We start from the raw sequence: 23,737 nt of genomic DNA on the forward strand, positions 1-23,737 counted from the left end.
TCCTTGTCTGCTCATAGCTCACTGAAAACATCTAGATTCAGTAACATCGTTTCCTGACTCACTTCGCTATATGAAACATTCTGAGGGAGAAAAATTCTGACTACAGCAACATAATGTACCACATTTTGTAACACTAGACCTTCCCAAGGGATGACAACCAGGAGGAAAGGAGGAGAACAGAGGGTGGGGGGGGGGGGAGAGAGAGAGCGCGTACACAAGATACAAGGCTCCTATTTTACAGGCATCTGCTGTATCTTATTATTCTGGGCTGAGATGACACTAGAAAGTAACTTCATCGGTAAAACCAAATTCTATCACAGTCAATGAATAAAATATCCAGATTTCCTCCCTTGGAGAAAAAAAATGGAAATAAACTTGATATGCTTAGAGCTAATCAAAGGCATGATAGATCAAACACATTCTGTGGCTTATAGGAAACAGCTGTTCCCATCTATAAACTGCATCACTTAAAAAAGAGTAAGAACCTAAAACCTTTTACATACTTACATGTGAGGTCTGAGTTCATAGAAATTTCTGTTTCTGTATTCTTCCACTTTCTCTGGTGAATAAATAGGTAGCAATCTGTATGGATTTATCGATATCACCACACTACCGATGTAAGTCTGCAGAAAAGCAAGAATGTGCAGTAGAGTTTTAACAGTAGACAGGATAATTTATCCTACAAAAATATGTTTACGAACATTTACCTCTACCTTATAATTTGTATTGAAAAAATTGTGTTGGTTGAGACCATGATGTTGTCAAAAATAAGCATTTAAACATGGCAATTTCTAAGTCTAACGACAACAATGATCAGATTTTTAAGTCATTCCCTCATAGTTGTTAAGGAAGATGTCCCAGAAATCCACAGACTTACTATACATTTTTTCTTTTAAAACAAAGAATTGCGTAAGTTGAAAGGTGCTTTGAATTGTGATTCAATAGAATGGATTTACTTTCTCATGACTTGAAACTCCTTTACAAGCAGTTCATACTCAGAATTCTGAACAAATGGATCCAAACTTGAAAATATGTGGTAACTCATGCTTGATTCACTTCTTAACCACTAGTCTTCAATTGGTAAGGTGGGACTCATCAGTGCAGGGGTAGCAAACATGGTACTCTTCAGAAGTTGAGGGCTTCAATTTGCATTGCCCCTGTCCATCAGCCATGCTGGCTGAAGGTGATGTTCTTATAGCCCATAACATCTGGAGGGCATCACATTGGCTACCCATGCATTAGTGGGTTACAGCCTGACGTAAGCTGGGACTCAGCAGCAATGTTACCACCTTATTAATATATGGTTTAAAAAAAAAAGTGGATCCCAAAATGTTTGAATTAAAGGTGAGCCCAAAGTCTGAAAAGGCAGAAGACGACTATACTAAAGGAGCACAGTATTATTTGAAAGGGGAAATAGTAGCAAAATGTTCAAATTAACTTGAGACTTAAGTCTCATTCGCATCTTTGCCAATATCTGTTCAAAAAGGGGATGGGGAACCTCTGTGGCTCTCCAGATATTGTTGGACTACAACTCCCATCACCATCAATCAGCATAGGCAATGGTCAGAGTTGATAATGGGAGGTGTAAACCAGCAACATCTGGAGGGCCACAGGTTTCCCATCCCTAGTTTAGGAGGACAAATACTAACCACAGTCTCATTGTCAGAGAAAAATGAACAAAATGTGAAATCCCAAAACTGAAGTGTGGTGTAGTAGTTAAGGTGTTGGACTATGACCTGGGAGACCAGGGTTCAAATCTCCACACAGCCATAATGCTCAATGGGTGACCTTGGGCCAGTCACTGCCTCTTAGCCTCAGAGGAAGGGAATGGTAAACCCCCTCTGAATATCGCTTACCATGAAAACCCTATTCATAGGGTCGCCATAAGTCGAAATCGACTTGAAGGCAGACCCCACTTCCTCAAACTATGCGAGTTATGAAGGAAATTCCAGAAATAGCCAAACTAAAATATTTCCAGATTTAATTTTTAAAAAGTAAGCAGAGAGGAGAATTAAGAAGTGGATGAACTCCTCAAGAAATATTTTGCCTTTTAAGAATACAAAACCAGCAAGCATGTTTCTGGATTTGTCTAAGACTATGCATACTTTACAAAAAGAGAAGTACTATATTATAAGTTACCCTGAAGGCTCTGTTGTTCCTTTTAAAGGGATATAAATATGGGGGGGGACCCTACATATTCATTAATACTGAAGAATGATTTGGCAAAATGTCATGTTCACATTTTACAAATATTCAAAAGAAAAAATGACTTCATCTCTCATTAATGAATGGCAACAGAGAAAGACAACTGAAAGTGAATACAGATGAATTGCTATTTTATACCATATAATCAGCAAAGGTCTCAAGAAACTGAGCAAAGATTTATCAAGTAACTACATCAGTAAGGCATCATTTTAACTCACAAGTTCTCTTGAGGGTGAAATCCTCTTTTGGACAACATAAGGGGGATTAATCTTTAAATTAAGCTACTCTAATATTCTGGGAACAAGTAACCAGCTGTTCACCAATGTATTCCAAATCCAGTATACCACATCCTAAAATAACCAGTATTTTCAAAAGGTCAAAGAACTACGTCTAGGCAAGGGCACATACATGTTCTCATGTTTAAACTAAAGTATGTCAAGAAGTTACTGCTTTGGTTTGAGCACCACTCAGACCTCTGCCTCAAAAGAAGCCTCATTACTACATTTTAGCCCCATCTTGACTTCAAAATATTGAAAGTCCCTTTAGTGAGAAAGGAAGAGGGTACATCAGGGAAAGAGAACTTTCCCACACAACATCCTCCTTCCCACCAGGACTCCAGAATAAACAAGTAGAGATATAAATGACTTAATTCTTTGAGCATGGAATGAGTGCAATTACATTCCAGTGATGAAAACAGAACTCCTGGGGTAAGGGGAAGAAAATGCCACAGCATCCAAGGGATTAGAATATCCTTAGCTTGCTGTGAGTTCTTAAACTGCTACTGTTTTAGAACTGCAGCCCCAAAGGACTGGTCTCGTGATCAAAGCACAGGAAAAAGGCACCACAGAACTTGTCATGAGCTTGGACAACAATTTAGCTTGTTTGGACATCGATAATTGATCCCTCACTTCACTAGTCTGATGGGATGGATTCTAACTGCTACCTTATTACATGATTCTCACGTGCACATGTGCATTAACCACCCCTACATTTTTGCAAGCCTCTCAAAGTCTATTTGAGCCTCTAAGATCTGCAAGATGAATATGGAATCAGCAGGTAGATAGATCTCATTTCCACTCATCCCACCACCCTATGATATCATGAGATAAGCAAGAAGTGGGAAATGGACTGAATCACGCCCATGAGGCACTGACTCAGAAAACAAAAAAGAGAAGGTCCTGTAATAGCAAATTATTCTATTCAGGGGGCAATGAGCGCAGGTGGACACTCTTGGTAGAGCACACTCTTGGTTGCTCTTGGAATAAAGGCAACCTGAATCATACCCATTGGCAAGTGGTGAGGGGAGAATCAGAAAGCAGCAAATTGAACTGATTTTGAGTTCTAAACTAGATAATATTGTTGACAGTCTGGCACTGCCTATCTACTTGCTTCTGGACCACCACAATACTTGCTCAGCCTGCATATTTGGAAAGAGCAGCCAAAGTCTTCTCTTCCAAAAGGGAAATATAACAGCAAAGGCTAACTCTGAAAATGAGAGTTTCAGTCAGCTATCAAAGATAAATTGAACAGAAAAGAGACCAGATGTTTCAGCCTTTCTTTGTAGCAGAGATGGTCCAACCCCTTGACTTATGTCTTCAGTGAGCAGAAGGAGTCAGAGTCCTTCTGTGAGCAGAACTGTTCTTCTGTGAAGAGAAGGTCCTTCCATTAATGGAACAAAATGTTTTAGATATAACTCATAAGAGTTAAAGCTCCTACTCTCAAAGAACAAATCGTGTATAAAAGTATCTGACCTTTGGAATCATATACTGTACATCTACCACAATAGATAATATATTGTATTACTGTGGCAAAATTACTAATATTTCAGACCAATATTGGAATATTTGTTTTCTCTCGCATTAAGAAAACACTGCCCTGTCCAATATTCACCAGACTGTACAATCTTAAAAAGTTCTGGGCACTCAGACTACTATCCAATGGAATATCATACTTAAAGCCACTGATCACAATGGGCTTAAGCACACCCAAATGCACGTTGCATTGTGTCTCTGGTCTTCAAGTTAAGTAAGCTTGCTTCATGCCCTTGCACGACGTGTAAAGAAAGAATCGTCATCAACTAAAGAATTTATTCACTAATAGGCAAAAAACCTTGTGGTTTAAGAATGTACCTATAGCCCACAGATATTTCTATCAAACTTTAAAAAGCAGGGAAATTGGGCAGCTATAGTAATGCACCAGGGGAGCAGGAGACCTGACCTCCTCTCTGAGATATTGTACTACCCTACAAATTTGTCAAAATGCAAACACAATTTGGGTTGGTCTTTCACAGTCCAATCCACTTACTGGGTCAAGGTCACCCAGTGAGCTTCATGGCTATGTGGGAATTCGAACCCTGGTCTTCCAGGTCATAGTCCAACACTGACCCGGGGGAGGGGCAGGGAGGATTGGAAGAGGGGGACGGGAGGGGAGGAGATTGGGTGGCCAGGCTCTGGGCAGAGGGGAAGCCCCTTTCGTTTCCAAAAAGAAAACACTGTGAAGAGTATCATTTTTCAGTGTTTCCCCCACCTTTTCATTCTACAGAAGGCACATGTAGTCTCTCACCCAAATGTAAACCAAAGCTGTCCCTGGCCACATCCACACCAGGCCTTTATTTCACTTTAGGAAGTCATGACTTCTCCCAAAGAATCCTGGGAAGTGTAGTTAATGAAGGGTGCTGAGAGTTGCTAGGAGACGCCCTGTTCCCTTCACAAAGCTTCAATCAGAGTGGCTGATTGCTAAACCACTCTGGCCACTGGGCCTCTGTCAGGGGAATAGGAGTCTCCTCTCAGCACCCTTAACAAACTACACTTCCCAGGATTCTCTGAGGGAAGGCATGACTGTCTCACATGAAATCAAAGTCTGGTATGGGTTTGGCCCCCTGATTAGGCAAGCCAAGCAGCTGTGAGGCTTTTAGAACACTGACAATTGGTTCTTACTGAGCATGCCCCACGTTACCGAGTTCCAGCCAAAATTCCTTAAATTAATTAAAAATCAGCCAGGCATTTTTTAAACTTTTAAACGGCAGAAGATGAAGGTCAGAGTATGCGGCAAGGTCAGTAATAGGATTCCAGGTACTCTGTGAACATGGCTGATTTTTAATGAATTTCAACAGATTATGAGAACTCTGACAGAAAAAAGTCCAGAAGGGCTCTGGGTTTTTTTTCTCTTTTTAGACTTTGAACTCTTGATTCTCTCTGACTGTTTTCTGTATCACCATGAAAATTTACAAGGTTATTAAGGAAGCGTTTCTGAGTTCAGGACTATAAGTTTTGTAAGGTTTTGTTTTGAAATGAGCTTATGGGAAGCATCAGAATGGCATGGGGGATATTTTCAATTTAACATTGCGGAATGTGAAAACTCCACGCTGGCTATAGTATACAACCACTCTTGTGGCTGTATAATATACCACCTTCCCTTTCAAGGAGAAATACAAAGGCTATGTGACCTACATGAATTGAAGATTCTGTGTTATGGGGCTCCTTCTATCACCACTCCCTATAGATGAGAGCAATCCCAAACTGCCTCCTGTCAGCTTTCCCCAAAAAAACTTTCCAAGCTATTTTAGAAGCTTTTTGATTTTATAAAACCAAGAGTTAAGATCCCATTACGATTTCAATCAGAGCCCCTGATATGGGCCTTCCCTTTCCTCAAAAGTCTTCTCCCTGCCTAACAAATCCAAACTCTCTTCCCAATACTATTATCTCATCCATACATTGAGATATCAAAGTGATGCCTGTCTAGTCAGCCCTACATGTAAACAGGTAGTATTTCAAAAAATGCAACCTTATGGCGATCATTTCAATATCTTACTTAGCAGAGAGCTGGCCTTGAGAACCTTTGTGTCTACTCTTCTCTGTTATAACATACGCACACACACACGTGTGTATACACACACACACACACACACACACACACACACACACTGAATTTTCTCCAGCACTCTTCAACAGTTCTGCATCCCTTGCACCTGGAAGGCTTGAGCAGGCAAATTCAGTCATTACCATGGACATTCACTGCAACTGTGCTTTTTATTTGTAAGTACTGTACTGATGTAAGCAAAACCATCACAAGATTTGAATACATTTCCACTGACCCCAAAAAGACACACACGCACACAAAAGACCTAAGATCACCAATTTACTAACAGATAAAAAAGGGGGGAAACAGCAGAAGAAGCCAATGTGGCTTCACAAAAAGCGTAGAGATGACCAGAAAACAAAAAAGGACACATACAGGAAGTGGAAAGAAGGCCAGGCCACAAAGGAAGAGTACGGGCAGGTATCACAGAATTGCAGGGATGGTGTCAGGAAGGCTAAAGCTGAGAATGAGCTGAGGATAGCGAGGGATGCTAAAAGCAACAAAAAAGCTTTCTTCAGTTATGTCCATAGTAAAAGACAGAGAAAAGAAATGGTGGCACAGCTACTCAATGAGGATGGCAAAATGATAACAGATGACAAAGAAAATTGAATTCCTACTTTGGCTCAGTCTTCTCCCAAAAAAGGGCCTATGACCCTCCTGGGAAACATGAAGTAGAAGGGGCAGGACTGGACCTTGAGATGGATAGACAAATGGTCAAGGAATACCTAATCACTTTGAATGAGTTCAAATCGGCAGGGCCCGATAAACTGCATTCTAGAGTATTGAAGGAACTAGCTGAAGAACTCTCAGAACCTCTCTCTATTATCTTTGCGAAATCATGGAGGACCGGTGTAGTGCTGGATGATTGGAGGAGAGCTAATGTTGTCCCTATCTTCAAAAAGGGCAAGAAGGAGGAACTACAGACCAGTCAGCCTAACATTAATCCCTGGAAAAATTCTGGAGCAGATTATAAAGAAGTCAATCTGTATTTTTTGATCGGGTAACCTCCCTTGTAGACTGTGGGAATGCTGGGGACATAATATATCTCAACTTCTGCAAAACCTTTGACAAAGTGCCCCATTATATTCTGATTAGCAAGCTAGCTAAATGTGGGCTGGATGGAACAACTATTAGATGGATCCAAAGTTGGCTCCAGAATCGTACTCAAAGAGTGCTTATCAAACTGGGCGGAAGTAACGAGTGGGGTACCACAGGGCTCGGTCCTGGGCCCAGTGCTCTTTAACATTTTTATTAACAACTTAGATGAGGAGGTACAAAGCATGCTTATCAAATTTGCAGATGATACAAAATTGGGGGACATACTAATACCATGGAAGACAGAAATAAAATTCAAAGGGACCTTGATAGGCTGGAGCATTGGGCTGAAAACAACAGAATGAAATTCAACAGGGATAATGCAAAGTTCTACACTTAGGAAAAAGAAACCAAATGCACAGTTATAAGATGGGGGATACTTGGCTCAGCCATACGACATGTGAGAAGGATCTTGGAATTGTTGTTGATCACAAGCTGATTATGAGGCAACAGTGTGATGTGGCTGCAAAAAAGGCAAATGCTATATTAGCCTGCATTAAATGAAGTATAGTTTCCAAATCCCGTGAAGTACTAGTTCCCCTCTATTCAGCACTGGTTAGGCCTCATCTTGAATACTGCGTCCAGTTCTGGTCTCCACACTTCAAGAAGGATGCAGACAAACTGGAACAGGTTCAGAGGAGGGCAAAAAAGATGATCAGGGGACTGGAAACAAAGCCCTATGAAGAGAGACTGAAAGAACTGGGCATGTTTAGCCTGGAGAAGAGAAGACTGAGGGGAGATATGATAGCACTCTTCAAGTACATGAAAGGTTGTCAGATAGAGGAGGGCCGGGATCTCTTCCCGATCGTCCTAGAGTGCACGACACGGAATAATGGGCTCCAGTTGCAGGAAGGCAGATTTCGACTGAACATCAGGAAAAACATCCTAACTGTTAGAGCCATACGACAATGGAACCAATTACCTAGAGAGGTAGTGGGCTGTCCAATCCTTCTCACATGTCGTATTGCTGTGCCAAGTATCCCCCATCTTATAACTGTGCATTTGGTTTCTTTTTCAGAAACAACAGTAAAATCAGAAGCAACCTTTGGAGGTTTACTATGAATACTATAAGGATCTTCCCTATAAAAATACACTGCTAAGCATTCTTCCAAAATCAGCACAGCATATATATCCACAGTCAGTAAAACCTTGGGAACACAGTCCCTTAGCAACCAGAGTTTCTAGAAAAATCAGTGTCCCCATTTATTACCTTCAAATGGCCATGAGGACTGTTCTTTCTTACCTGATGCTCTCATTTCCTCAGAAAAGTTCACACAATATAAAATTTGAGGAATGCCCTGGAACATGCTCAAACAGCTTCTGCAGTAAATACACATTAACACCTTTGATAGGAAGCCATTAGCTATAATATATGCAGTGGTGCAGGTGGCTATCTTTAGACCCTGCACTTAATGGTCTTATCAGGAACCCATTTAGACAGCCATTCCAAATACGTTAGTCCAAAACATACATACACACAAAGTAGTTTGCTAATGCTGATTTTAAAAAAATAAATACTCTGCCCATGTATCAATTCTCATTTTAAACTCACTTAAATCTTAGCACCACTATGACTACAGGAATACATTTCAATTTGCTTCTGCTGCCCTGATGCTAAACACATTTGTATTTGAGAGTAAGCACCATTTTGTTCTAAAAAATGATAATGAAATTGTAAAATAAGATAATAAGAGGATCTGTAACTATGTATGCGCTCAGCAGGCTGTCCCCAACTAGAGGTTTTTTTTTTTAAATCAACAAGAAATTTGTTAATTTCCATACTGTGTAGACCAGCATCAGCTCCAGTATGTCCAGGTGCTGATGTGGGGCCTGTAGGTTGCTGCCCCCATCACATCCCCCCACTAGGTGGTCATTGGAGGACTGCAGGCCCCTGGACTTGGCCTAGTCACACCAACTATAAATTATCATGAATATGCAAACACACCTCTAAACTTCATGAATAAAGGAAGAGTGTGCAGGCCCAGTAGAAACAATATAGACACTAACCAAATTCCCCTGTAACCAGATTTGCAAACCCATTTTAGCCAATGTTTGAAACCTGGAGTCAAGAAGGGAATTCTGGTTAACACTTTACGCAAATTTAATGCTGCTACAGCATTCCCTGGCGAGGGCAGCTATGAGATAACTGGAAAAGGTTCTCAAATGCAAAGATGTATCACTGAACACCAAAGTCAGGATCATTCAGACCATGGTATTCCCAATCTCTATGTATGGATGTGAAAGTTGGACAGTGAAAAAAGCAGGTAAGAGAAAAATCAACTCATTTGAAATGTAGCGTTGGAGGAGAGCTTTGTACATACCATGGACTGCAAAAAAGACAAATAATTGAGTGTTAGAACAAATTAAACCAGAACTGTTACTAGAAGCTAAAATGACGAATCTGAGGTTATCATACTTTGGGCACATAATGAGAAGACATGATTCGCTAGAAAAGACAATAATACTGGGAAAAACAGAAGGGAGTAGAAAAAGAGGAAGGCCAAACAAGAGATGGATTGATTCCATAAAAGAAGCCACAGACCTGAACTTACAAGATCTGAGCAGGGTGGTTTATGACAGATGCTCTTGTAGATCACTGATTCATTGGGACGCCATAAGTCATAATCAACTTCAAGGCACATAACAACAACAGCATGGTTAAAGCAATCTATAAAAAGGAGATTCACGTGATGAGGACACAAGCCTCCAGCACACTCCTGATCTCCTAGCCATGGTTATGCAACTGGTAATACTATATCCCCAAAGGGCCTAAATTAAGAGAATAGCAGAAGGTGAAAATATTGATCCATTGTACTAATCCTTGTCAACTTGGGGCCTTCCTGCAGTTACAGAAAGCCCATTTGAACTGTTACAGGTGGGCAATCCTGCCCACTTGTCAAAGTTGGCCCGCAGGGGGTAGATCCAGACCACCAGCCAGATCCAATTCCCCACTCCATTCTACATCCATCAAGTGTGCCATCTATCTCTCTGTATATCCTTGGAATTTCTGTCTGGGCACAGCAGATGAGGCAAGGAGATCTTGAAGCATGCTTTGGGGACCAAACTGGGACTCATGTCTGGCCTAATTAGGCTTATAGGCCAGAGGCTCAACACCCCTGTCCTAGAAGTGTGGGACTTCCCTTCTCTGGATATTTGGTTCAGTCTAGATTTTAACATCACACAACTTTATAACTTTTTTAATAAATGTGCTGGCTTTTATATATGCACAGGCACCTAGCCTTGAGCCTCTAGGTAATTTGAAAAACTGGGTCTACATTGCTTCTATTTTTTTTTTTAACAAAATATGTATTTGCCTTAACTTCATTTTGTTGATCAACGTAGTTATGGGCTTGAACAATTACCCTAATATTAAATGAAAAAGAAAGTGCAAACCGATATAAACTTTGTTAATAAGGCCATAGTTGACTTCAATCTAAATTAAAGGTTTCTTGCAAGAGGAGTCCCACATTCACCAACACTTCAGATAGAACAAGCCCCTAAATTAATGTTTGATGGCTCTAGTACAGCTCCAAGGGGATTAATGGGGAAAATCCTATGTTCAGTATTCTCCTGGCTAAGTACCAATTAGCAGTTTTGCTTGTTTTTATGAATACATTCTTCAGATCTGTAATTCAGGAATGCAGCTGGACACCCAAGTCCTGCGAAGTTGCCCTGAAAATCATATCAACAAAAACATAACTAGTTTCAGAAACTGGATCTATAACTGTTTAAGAGCATTTCCTTCCTTTGCCCAAAGAACACATTGTTTTCAGAAACGCTCCACTGTCCCCTACTTAAATATACATGTGTGCCTTGGTACCTATGTTTAGAGACAAAATGACCTGCTCAGCAGAGTGTATAAAGCCTTGCCAGCTAGAAAAGAGTATTTTAAAATAAGATATTGCTTCTCCACCCTAGAATATTTGTAACACGGTTATATAATTAACCCTCCAAAAAAGACACTGAAATGACAAACCTTCAATTTATACTGCTTCCTTTGAACTATAAGCTATTTAACTATAGCTTTAAATCCACACCTAGCTATCACCTCAGGGGCAAATTATACATTATATGCAAATGTGGGGAACAAAACAGTGACTTACAAAAAAAATTAAAAACAGCCTTAGGAGGCTGCTATTTGGAGCAGAACAGCAGTTGAGGAGGCAAAGTTGGTCTCCCCTCTAACAGGGCTCCAAGATATGAGAAAGAACAGCTTGAGGTGACGGGGGTGGGTGGGGGGAGCCATGTGTTAAATATATGCAGGATTCCATGTGATGACAGGGAAGTGGGGAGGGCAGTTGTGGCAAGGTGTGCACTCCTCACTGCTCACACATACAGGCTCCTCTTGCTGGGTACAGGCCTAGCTAGGCTGTGCAATTTGGGGGGCACAGACCTGGTCATCACATGATGGGGGAAGAGGGCTAAAGGTTGATGGGGACAGGGTTACATACCAGCTCACACACACCCCTCCCTCCCTCCCTCCCCTCCCTCCCTCCCTCCCTCCCTCTCTCCCCCTCTCCCTCTCCCTCTCCCTCTCCCCCTCTCTCCCCCTCTCCCCCTCTCTCCCTCTCTCTCTCTCTCTCTCTCACACACACACACACACACACACACACACACACCCTCCCATGGTTGCTTTTCACAATGAAGTTTCATCATAAAAATGTTTGTATAGCATGCTCTTCAGAATTCAAGAAACATGTATAAATAAGAATGTTGAGTCTTGGCACTACAATATCCAACAGCCCCTGCTGTAACCTGTCTGACCTGGATGAGTAAGTTGCCTCTCCCAAAGAAATGGGGGAGTAAGAGGTTGGGGGTGGAGTAGGATGGGAGAGGGAAAGCAGAGAGAGGAGTGGTGGTGGTGGTGGTGGTGGTGATGAAGCACTAATGGGGGAGGTTGAACTGGAGTGGGAAACTGTTCTTAGCAAAGTGAAAACAAATGTAGCTCTGGAACTGTTGTTACACAAACTGACTGTGCTGGAAGATGCCTGGACAAAGAAGGGTGCCTATTGTTGAACTGGCAACTGCAGAAGCATGGATAAAGACTTGGTACATTTTTACTTCAAGTTTTATGTGCAACTGGACGTCTGCAAGCTTCCCTGTTTTGCCTACCATATTAAACCACATGTTATTGTTGTAACCCATGGATTGCTGTGACCCAACCAGGGTTACAAAGTGCTAACAATAAAGTGCCTTCAGCTCTTGCCTCCAATCTTGACTGCATAGGCATGCCAATTACAGCAGAGAGAGAGAGAGAGACGATACCGCAAATGTAAAGTCTTGAAAATCAGCATTAAAGCCAGAAGGGGGCAGCACACAGGGGTGAAGTGGCTGTATATGAGACTTTAAAAACTTGGGGGGGTCAGTGTTTAGATGACAGACTACTCAAATGTACATAGCACCATGGATGTTATTCCTAACTTTTATTCTTGTTCAGCTTGTTTGTGGTAACATGGAGGCAGGCTTTTTCAATGGTGGAACCGGTGTTGTGGCATGCTCTTCCTGCTGATATAAGGCCCCACTGGTATTGGCATTCCACTGGCTCTTGAAGATGTATTCTCCTGATCTCCTGACTTGAACCTCCTGTTTTAATTGTTATTTAACTGTTACTTTGTATTAATTGGCTTGTTTATTCTACATTTTAGTTATGGATGTTTTAATCTTGTGATTAAATTGTTTCACTATGTAATTTAATTATGGGTAGTTATATTTTTATAATTCGGTTTTACCTGCTATTTTGGTTTTGGTTTCTATGTGTTTGTGAACCGCCGTAGTATTTCTTCTCAAAATGCAAGGCAGTATGTAAATTCTTTTAATAATAATAGTAACAACAATAACTAACCAACCATTTGCAACAGCCACAAGCACACAAGTTTAGTCAGATACTGCAATTAAATCCTAATATGTCTATGGTATGTATTTATTTTTGAAACTTCATCCTGCCAAGTAGCTCAACAACACATTCAGGACAAAGTACAACATTAACATAAGTTCAAGGACACTAAAAATGGACTTATGCAGCCAATCATTGCCTTAACAATCATCTCTTCCAACAATATTTTAAAAGAAAGCAAACAAAAAAACTCTCCTCTTTCAATTGTCTATCAGGTGACAGAATCAAAGCGGAATTGGACATTAAGGTTGAATATTAAATAACTAGGGCTATTAAAATTATTCTTACTTTACTATCATCATCATCAATTGATTTCTGTTATCCGCCTCTATCCTGGGTGTGGGTCCTGAGGCAGATTACATAGATTTAAAAAACACAATATACCTAAACCCATATAGAAATTTAAAAATACAAAAACATACAAAAAAGATACATAAAGAAATCCTTAAAATTCTTAAAAACTTCAGTATAATGGCACAAAGGGGAGAAATTTAATCAAATACTTGCATTAAAAGATGGGACTTCAGCAACTGTCTAAAGAACGGGAAGAGGGGGCTGATCTTATCTCACAAGGGAGGGGCCACAACAGAGAAGGCTCTGTTGCAAGTATTTGCCAATCAGGCTTCAGATATAGTAAGCACTCACAACAGGCCCTCTTCTCTGGCTCTCGTGCAATAAGCATGATTAATGGGGGGAATGCAGGCAGACAGATACAGTGCCTTGCAAAAGTAATCAGACTCCTGACCAATGCTCTCATATTACTGAATTACAAATGGTACATTGTAATTTCATTCTGTCTGATATTTTATTTTGAAACCCTGAAACTCAAAATCAATTCTTGTAAGGTGACATTGGTTTTATGTTGGGAAATGTTTATAACATGTTGCTTGCATAAGTATTCAACCCCTGTGCTGTGGAAGCTCCCAGTTTACACAGATAAAAACCCCACGGTTGAAGGATCATTTGTCAGGCTGTGGATCTGAAGGAAAATGAACACCAAAGAGCATTCTACAGAAGTGAGAGATAATGTCAAATGCATAGATTAGGAAGAAGGTACAAACTAATATCCAAGTGTTTGGATATCCCAGTGAGCACAGCTGGATCAATAATCAGGAAGTGGAAGCTGCATCATACCACCCAGGCACTGCCCAGAAAAGGCCATCCCTCAAAACTCAGTGCTCAAACAAGAAGACTTGTGAGAGAAGCCACAGAGAGGCCAACAATCACTTGGAAGGGGCTACTGTGGCTGGGAGTGGAGTAAAGATGTACCAGCCAACCATATCAAGAGCTCTGCATAACACTGGCCTGTATGGGAGGGTGGCAAGAAAGAAGCCGTAAGTCAAAAAGTATCATCTGAAAGCACGTCTGGAGTTTGCCAGAAAGCATGAGAGTGCCCCAGCTGAGATGAGGCAAAAGGTTTTGTGGTCAGTTGAGACCAAGATAGAATTTTTTGGCCAAAACTCAAAGCGCAATGTGTGCTGCAAACCTAACACTGCGTATGCCTCAAGACACACCATCCCTACAGTGAAGTATGGTTGGTGGCAGCATCATGCTGTGGGGCTGCTTCTCATCAGCAGGGACTGGGCAACTTGTTAAAATTGAAGGAAGAATGGATGGAACAACATACAGGGAAATACTGCAAAAGAACCTGCTTCAGTCCACTGAAAAACTGAAACTTGGGAGGAAATTCACTTTGCGGCAGGACAATGATCCCAAGCACAAGGCCAAAGCAATATTGGAGTGGCTCAAGAACAAAAAGGTATATGTCCTACAGTGGCCCAGTCAAAGTCCAGATCTCAATTCCACTGAGAATCTGTGGTGCTCTTTGAAAACTGCAGTCCACAAGCGACATCCAACCAACCTGAACGACCTGGAGCGATTCTGCCAAGAAGAATGGGCCACAATCCCTCCAACACTGTGTGCAAAGCTGGTACATACCTTTCCCAAAACACTTAACACTGTTATTGCAGCAAAATGTGGCTCTACCAAATATTAATGTGTAGGGGTTGAATACTTATGCAAGCAACATGTTTCAGTTTTTTATGTTTCTTACAGACATTTCCCAACATAAAACCAATCTCACCTTACAAGAATTGATTTTGAGTTTCAGGGTTTCAAAATAAAATATCATACCGAACAAAATTACAATGTACCATTTGTAATTCAGTAATATGAGAGCATTGGTCAGGGGTCTGAATACTTTTGCAAGGCACTGTACATAGGTCCCAAACCTTTTAGGGCTTTAAAGGTCAAAATCAGAACCTTGAATTGTATTCAAAAACAAACTGGGAACCAATTTAGCTCTTTTAGCACAGCCATAATGAGCTCAAACTGGTTCTTTCTAGTTAACATCCTGGCAGTCACATTTTGAACCAGCTGAAGCTTCCGAGCGGTCTTCAAAGGTAGCCCCGCACAGAGTGCATTCCAGTAATCCAAACGTGGGGTGACAAGGGCATGGGCGAAGGTGGTCAGGTCTGAGCATCCAAGATAGGGCTGCAGCTGACACAACAGCTGAAGCTGAATGAAAGCCCCCTGGCCACCAGCAGTACCTAATCTTCTAGCAGCAAGGCCAGATCCAGGAGGACTCCCAGATTGCAGACCCACTCCTTCATGGGAAATGCAACCCCATCCAGAGTGGGCCAACTACCCAATCCTGCTTTAGCATTTCTGCTCACCAACACCTCTGTCTTGTCCAGATTTAATTTCAGCTTGTTCACCCACATCCAGTTTATTATATTGTTATATTGTAACCAATATGTAAAGTTGGGTATCATCAACATACTGCTGGCAGCCCAGCCCACACAGATTACATTTAAACTTGCCAAAGTTTAATGACCAAAGTATGGATATAATTGCTATCATTTAATAAAATGGTGCCACTCATTAGGAAACAAGGCCATTGTCCATATTTTTTATTTATTTCTTTTTACCTTAACCACAAAATCAAAATACCTTTTAAAAAGTCTGATAGCACCAAGAGTTGTGGGCAGTTATATAGTATTTGCCTCACTGAGGCAGCCCAATCAATCAACTAGATGATGCATTTAGACCTGTGCTCCTCCAGATACAATTGGACTCCAAATTCCAACCAGCATGGCCAATCATCACAAACAAAGCAAGCTGCACTCCAGCAACATCTGGAGGGCCACAGGCTCCTCACCCCTGATCTACAGATTAAAGGTTACAGCTCTGCTGACGGACTGAAAAGAGATGGTGTGGTGACTTCAAGGGGAGGGCTGTGGGCCCTCTCTTTAAACTTTAATTTTTTAAAAAAGTCAATACTAAGTTTAGCCCTGCCACCTAAACAGAGAGTATGTGTGGACTACATTATTGTTATTTATTAATGTATATACTTAGTTGTCAAGATGGCTTCTAAGCAGTTTACAAGTATGGAACCAATTACACATAATTGCGCCACTCCTCCAGGGGGAGACCTACTGACATGGCAGCACTTGCACTAGCAGAGCTCCCTCCTAGTACACCCATGGGAATGCTGAAACCTATTGCTCACTAAGGAACAGTGTTCCAGTGCTGTCAAGAGAACATCAAGAACCTGGGTGTGGGAGGGAGAGAGAATCTGTGACACATCCTAAAGCCCTGCCAGCCGGCTGCAACCAGGACAGGAAATGGGAATGTTTTCTCTCTCCATCTGTTTCTTCCTTCTGGCATCATTATGGGCCCTTTTCAGGAACATCTCAAGGAACAAGGGGGATTTTCATCCTTTAGATCCTCATCCTCCCCGACACATTATATGTGTTAGGTGGCTTTGCCAATATCAGTTCTGCCACTATCAGGATGTCTAGGTAATCAAAAAATCACATCTGTACTTTTTTGCATTTCATTTCCAATTGACCTCACTTTTTAACACACACACACTGCCCTTACCACCAGCAGAGCATCAACAGGATGCCCACACCAACAGAGGTTTCCAGGGGAATACTACGAGGGCGGGGAAGAGTTCTGACAGTGTAATTGCTGCCCTACCAACAGGGTTTCCCCTGGCAGGCAGAGTAGCACTTATCTGTTTTTTATGTATTACGTTTATACCCTGTCCTTCCTCCCAGAAGGAGTCCAGGGTAGCAAAGACACTGAAAACACTCTAAAACATATTAAAACAAAACATATTTTTAAAAAATCTTTTAAAACATCTTAAAAAGCAATTCCAGCACAGATGTAGACTGGGATAAGGTGTCTATTTAAAAGGCTTGTTGAAACAGGAAGGTGTTCAGTAGGTGCCAAAAAGATAACAGAGATGGTGCCTGTCTAATATTTAAGGGGAGGGAATTCCAAAAGGTAAGTGCCACTTTCTATAGCCCCCTCAGCTGACTAAATACCAACTGCAGGACTGCACCCTTAAACGTTTATTAAAATCAATTTAGGTAACTACATTTCTATAGCAAAATAGTTTTAAGCAATATGGGTAATACATTTACACCTATTTTCATAGCACTTCATTTACATAATTTAATTTTAAATTTTGTCCATTTCACATTCACTTATGTTACCTCCCTAGTAATACATGCTGTTAGGTCAGTAGCTGGAAATGTGAGGCCTAAATGGAGAGAGATGTGAAGTGATATGTGCACCTCTCCATGCTTTGAAGATTTTATATATGCATAAACACGCATTCGTACATTGGTGTCTACAATGACAGTTGAAGAGCCCACATCTCACTAAATTCCCATAAGAACATAAGAACATAAGAAGAGCCTGCTGGATCAGGCCAGTGGCCCATCTAGTCCAGCATCCTGTTCTCACAGTGGCCAACCAGGTGCCTGGGGGAAGCCCGCAAGCAGGACCTGAGTGCAAGAACACTCTCCCCTTCTGAGGCTTCCGGCAACTGGTTTTCAGAAGCATGCTGCCTCTGACTAGGGTGGCACAGCACAGCCATCACGGCTAGTAGCCATTGATAGCCCTGTCCTCCATGAACTTGTCTAATCTTCTTTTAAAGCCATCCAAGCTGGTGGCCATTACTGCATCTTGTGGGAGCAAATTCCATAGTTTAACTATGCGCTGAGTAAAGAAGTACTTCCTTTTGTCTGTCCTGAATCTTCCAACATTCAGCTTCTTTGAATGTCCACGAGTTCTAGTATTGAGAGGGAGAAGAACTTTTCTCTATCCACTTTCTCAATGCCATGCATAATTTTATACACTTCTATCATGTCTCCTCTGACCCGCCTTTTCTCTAAACTAAAAAGCCCCAAATGCTGCAACCTTTCCTCGTAAGGGAGTCACTCCATCCCCTTGATCATTCTGGTTGCCCTCTTCTGAACCTTTTCCAACTCTATAATATCCTTTTTGAGATGAGGCGACCAGAACTGTACACAGTATTCCAAATGCGGCCGCACCATAGATTTATACAACGGCATTATGATATTGGCTGTTTTATTTTCAATACCTTTCCTAATTATGCCTAGCATGGAATTTGCCTTTTTCACAGCTGCCACACACTGGGTCGACATTTTCATCGTGCTGTCCACTACAACCCCGAGGTCTCTCTCCTGGTCGGTCACTGCCAGTTCAGACCCCATGAGCGTATATGTGAAATTATGCATATTGGAGCAAAAAATCTTAATTTTACACTTGCTTATATTGAATTGCATTTGCCATTTTTCCGCCCATTCACTCAGTTTGGAGAGGTCTTTTTGGAGCTCTTCGCAATCCCTTTTTGTTTTAACAACCCTGAACAATTTAGTGTTGTCAGCAAACTTGGCCACTTCACTGCTCACTCCTAATTCTAGGTCATTAATGAACAAGTTGAAAAGTACAGGTCCCAATACCGATCCTTGAGGGACTCCACTTTCTACAGCCCTCCACTGGGAGAACTGTCCGTTGATTTCTACTCTCTGCTTTCTGCTTCTTAACCAATTCCTTATCCACAAGAGGACCTCTCCTCTTATTCCATGACTGCTAAGCTTCCTCAGAAGCCTTTGGTGAGGTACCTTGTCAAACGCTTTTTGAAAGTCTAAGTACACTATGTCCACTGGATCACCTCTATCTATATGCTTGTTGACACTCTCAAAGAATTCTAATAGGTTACTGAGACAGGACTTTTCCCTGCAGAAGCCATGCTGGCTCTGCTTCAGCAAGGCTTGTTCTTCTATGTGCTTAGTTAATCTAGCTTTAATAATACTTTCTACCAGTTTTCCAGTGACAGAAGTTAAGCTAACTGGCCTGTAATTTCCGGGATCCCCACTGGATCCCTTTCTGAAGATTGGCGTTACATTTGCCACTTTCCAGTCCTCAGGCACGGAGGAGGACCCGAGGGACAAGTTACATATTTTAGTTAGCAGATCAGCAATTTCACCTTTCAGTTCTTTGAGAACTCTCAGGTGGATGCCATCCGGGCCCGGTGATTTGTCAGTTTTTATATTGTCCATTAAGCCTAGAACTTCCTCTCTCGTTACCACTATTTGTCTCAGTTCCTCAGAATCCCTTCCTGCAAATGTTAGTTCAGGTTCAGGGATCTGCCCTATATCTTCCACTGTGAAGACAGATGCAAAGAATTCATTTAGCTTCTCTGCAATCTTCTTATTGTTCTTTAGTACGCCTTTGACTCCCTTATCATCCAAGGGTCCAATCACCTCCCTAGATGGTCTCCTGCTTTGAATGTATTTATAGAATTTTTTGTTGTTGGTTTTTATGTTCTTAGCAATGTGCTCCTCAAATTCTTTTTTAGCATCCCTTATTGTCTTCTTGCATTTCTCTTGCCAGAGATTGTGTTCTTTTTTATTTTCTTCATTTGGACAAGACTTCCATTTTCTGAAGGAAGACTTTTTGCCTCTAAGAGCTTCCTTGACTTTGCTCGTTAACCATGCTGGCATCTTCTTGGCCCTGGCGGTACCTTTTCTGATTTGCAGTATGCACTCCAGTTGAGCTTCTAATATAGTGTTTTTAAACAACTTCCAAGCATTTTCGAGTGATGTGACCCTCTGGACTTTGTTTTTCAGCTTTCTTTTTACCAATCCCCTCATTTTTGTGAAGTTTCCTCTTTTGAAGTCAAATGTGACCGTGTTGGATTTTCTTGGCAATTGGCCATTTACATGTATGTTTAATTTAATAGCACTGTGGTCACTGCTCCCAATCGGTTCAACAACACTTACATCTCGCACCAGGTCCCGGTCCCCACTGAGGATTAAGTCCAGGGTTGCTGTCCCTCTGGTCGGTTCCATGACCAACTGGTCTAGGGAATAGTCATTTAGAATATCTAGAAACTTTGCTTCTTTGTCATGACTGGAACACATATGCGGCCAGTCTATGTCCAGGTAGTTGAAGTCACCCATTACTACCACATTTCCTAGTTTGGATGCTTCCTCAATTTCATATCTCATCTCAAGGTCTCCCTGAGCATTTTGATCAGGGGGACCATAGATCGTTCCCAGTATTAAGTCCCTCCTGGGGCATGGTATCACCACCCACAACGATTCTGTGGAGGAGTCCGCCTCTTTTGGGGTTTCGAGCTTGCTGGATTCAATGCCTTCTTTCACGTATAGAGTGACTCCGCCACCAATACGTCCTTCCCTGTCCTTCCGATATAGTTTATATCCACGGATAACCGTATCCCACTGGTTTTCTCCATTCCACCAGGTCTCCGTTATGCTCACTATATCAATGCTCTCCTCTAAGACCAAGCACTCCAGTTCTCCCATCTTGGTTCGGAGGCTCCTAGCATTAGCGTACAGGCACTTGTAAGCAGTGTCTCTCTTCAAGTGTCTTTGGCACTTGTGGTTTGGCCTGTGGTAATTTTGCTCTTCTGAATTTATATCCTGTGCCCCTGCTCTCACAATGCCTACTTCTAGGCCTACCCCTTTTAAAATTTCATCATTTCTTTGGTTTTTATCCCAGGGGGGAGGTTTATTCCAAACCGGACCTTCCTCAGCTCCTGTCGGGTTTCCCCCCTCAGTCAGTTTAAAAGCTGCTCTGCTACCTTTTTAATGTTAAGCACCAGCAGTCTGGTTCCATTCTGGTTCAAGTGGAGCCCGTCCCTTTTGTACAGCCCCGGCTTGTCCCAAAATGTTCCCCAGTGCCTAACAAATCCAAACCCTTCCACCCGACACCATCGTCTCATCCACGCATTGAGACTGCAAAGCTGGGCCTGTCTGGCTGGTCCTGCACGTGGAACCGGTAGCATTTCAGAGAAAGCCACCTTGGAGGTCCTGGCTTTCAGCATCCTACCTAGCAACCTAAATTTTGCTTCCAGCACCTCACGGCTGCATTTCCCCATGTCATTGGTGCCAACGTGCACCACGACCACTGACTCCTCCCCAGCACTGTCTACCAAACTATCTAAACGACGGGCAATATCCGCAACCTTCGCCCCAGGCAGGCAAAACACCTTGCAGTCTACACGCCCATCACACACCCCACTGTCTATGTTCCTAATGATCAAATCACCCACTACAAGGATCCCTCCACCCCCTGGAGATATATCCTCGGCACGAGAGGATAGCTGCTCATCCCCCAAGGAATGGGTCCCTTCTAGGGAATTGTTTCCCTCTTCCTCAGCTGGATGCTCTCCTTCCCCGAGACCATCGTTCTCCATGATAGCAGGAGAGCTATCATTGTTGGAGTGGGACACAGCTATAACATCCCTGAAGGCCTCCTCCACACACCTCTCTGCCTCTCTCAGCTTTTCCAGGTCCGCCACCTTGGCCTCAAGGAAATGAAGTCGTTCCCGGAGAGCCAGGAGCTCATTGCACCGAGAGCACACCCACGACTTCTGTCCAACAGGCAGATAATCGTACATGCTGCAGGCGGTGCAAAACACTGGAAAGCCCCCACACCCCTGCTGGCTTCTTACCTGCATAGTTTTGTTTGAGGTTTATTACGTCAATGGGTTGGAGACTGCGATTTAGTTGAGGTCAGGAAACAGACGGGCAGAGTGGGGGGCCCTGGCCTCCTCGCCCTGCTGCCGAACTCGCTCTGCTGCTTAACTCGCCTTGACACTTTGTCAGCTTGGGCCTTGACGCTTCGTCAGCTGGGGCTCCCTCTAGCTCGTGGAGCAGGCTCCCTCGCTAGGGTGCTCTGACTTTATATGTGTGGCTGGTTCCTCCCAGAAAGAGAGCTCTGTTATACATCCATATCCATTGCCAAGTCAGTTGAAGGCTATACATTTAAAGGCAGCAAGCCCGTTCCTGGATCCAAATCAAACGCTGTGAATGGTAAAACGGAGAGGGGGGGGGGAGAGAGAGACAGCACTCCCTGTTCTTAAAGACCTTGTTGCACTAGATCAGCAAACCTGAGAGAAAAATGCACTAATACATCAAAGACTAACAAGGAGAAGCAGGAGAGAAAATGCTCACCCTTCTTTTCTTCCAGGAAAACATTGATACAAAATGCATTAACTCTATTCCCTGGGCCAAAAAGGACCGACTATAATTTTGCCTTGTAATCATTATTGTTTCTATCAGGATGATTAGATATTTTAAATTAACACAGGAACCTTAGCCAGCTGAACAGCCAACCTGATTTAATGGCAGGGTATAGAATCTAAACTGGTAAAGACTGAGAAAAATATGTTTTTTGCATTCCAGCATGCACAGGACAGCAAGCCTACCTTCCGAGTAAAGAAACTGAAGAACAATTTTGACTGAATTTAGGACTCATTATGTAGTTTGTACGTTGCTGTACACCACCCCGATGTATTGTAAATACTTTTATAAATAGATAAAAACTACTCAATGTACCCTGAGCTTCATTTGACCTTCCCTTGGTTAAAAAAACCATCATGAGGCTACCAAATGAGAGGTGCTGAAAGGGTGACTCACTCAAAAAGAACAAATTAGCTTTTATGGACTTAATAAAAAATTTTTAAAAAAGAATTACTAATTCTTGTACAGCGCACCGCATACCAGTGGGACTCTCAAGTTTACCCTGAAGTAGGACAGGACAAAGCACAGGCCACTCCAAAACAAGTAGTACAAAAGAAACAAAAGGTAGAAAGTATAAAAGGGAAGGATACTCCAGTGGTTGTGACCTGCAAGGTGTCTGCCATGTTCGTTTTCTTGCCTGAGAACAACATGGCATACATGTGCAACAAGTGCAAGCTCGTGGCACTGTTGGAAGAAAAAGGCCTGGAACAGCGGGTGGCCACACTGAGGACTATAAGAGAAGATGAGTAGTTCTTAGACAGAATGCTGGAACAACAGCAGCAAGAGAAGTGGAGGTGGAAGAGCAACAGCATGTGGTAGGAGAAGAGGAGACTGCTTTGGAGAGGAACAACGAAGTGAAGGAAACTCCACGGGAAAGGGTGACAGTTAGGAGCAGAAGAGCTAGAAGACACCCTGCACCAGTGGAAATATGGAACCACTTTCAACCACTCGAGGATGAGACTGGAGGACAGCCTGTGGTGGAAGAATTACAGGAGACCCCGTGCAACAATGAGCAAGAGGCTGAAGCTCAATCAAGGAGGAGCAATGAAACCACGCCCCACAACAAGAGTACTAGTAGTGGGAGACTCCCTACTGCGTGGGATAGAAACCCAAGTATGCCGAGAAGATCCGTGGACTCGCCAGGTATACTGTCTACCAGGAGGATGGATTAGAGATGTGACAGAAGGGTTGCCATCTCTCATCAAGCACACTGACAGGTATCCCTTTCGCCTCATCCATGTGGGAACAAATGATACTGCCAAACAGAGCTATGAACAAATCACATCAGACTTTGAAGCTCTGGGAAGCAAACTCA

General features: G+C 42.4%; 1 protein-coding gene across 4 annotated transcripts in view; it reads right to left on the minus strand.

Annotated features, from left to right (window-relative positions):
• Positions 1 to 23,737, minus strand: part of MYO1B (myosin IB) — a 198,814-nt gene that overhangs the window by 123,870 nt on the left and 51,207 nt on the right. For all 4 annotated transcript variants that reach the window (XM_061608188.1, XM_061608190.1, XM_061608189.1 and 1 more), the window contains exon 3: positions 508 to 623. In XM_061608188.1, the coding sequence (XP_061464172.1) occupies positions 508 to 623 (116 nt within the window). The remainder of the gene's footprint in view (positions 1 to 507; positions 624 to 23,737) is intronic.

Source organism: Rhineura floridana, chromosome 2 (genome assembly GCF_030035675.1).
Source record: "Rhineura floridana isolate rRhiFlo1 chromosome 2, rRhiFlo1.hap2, whole genome shotgun sequence".
NCBI classification, from domain to species: domain Eukaryota; kingdom Metazoa; phylum Chordata; class Lepidosauria; order Squamata; family Rhineuridae; genus Rhineura; species Rhineura floridana.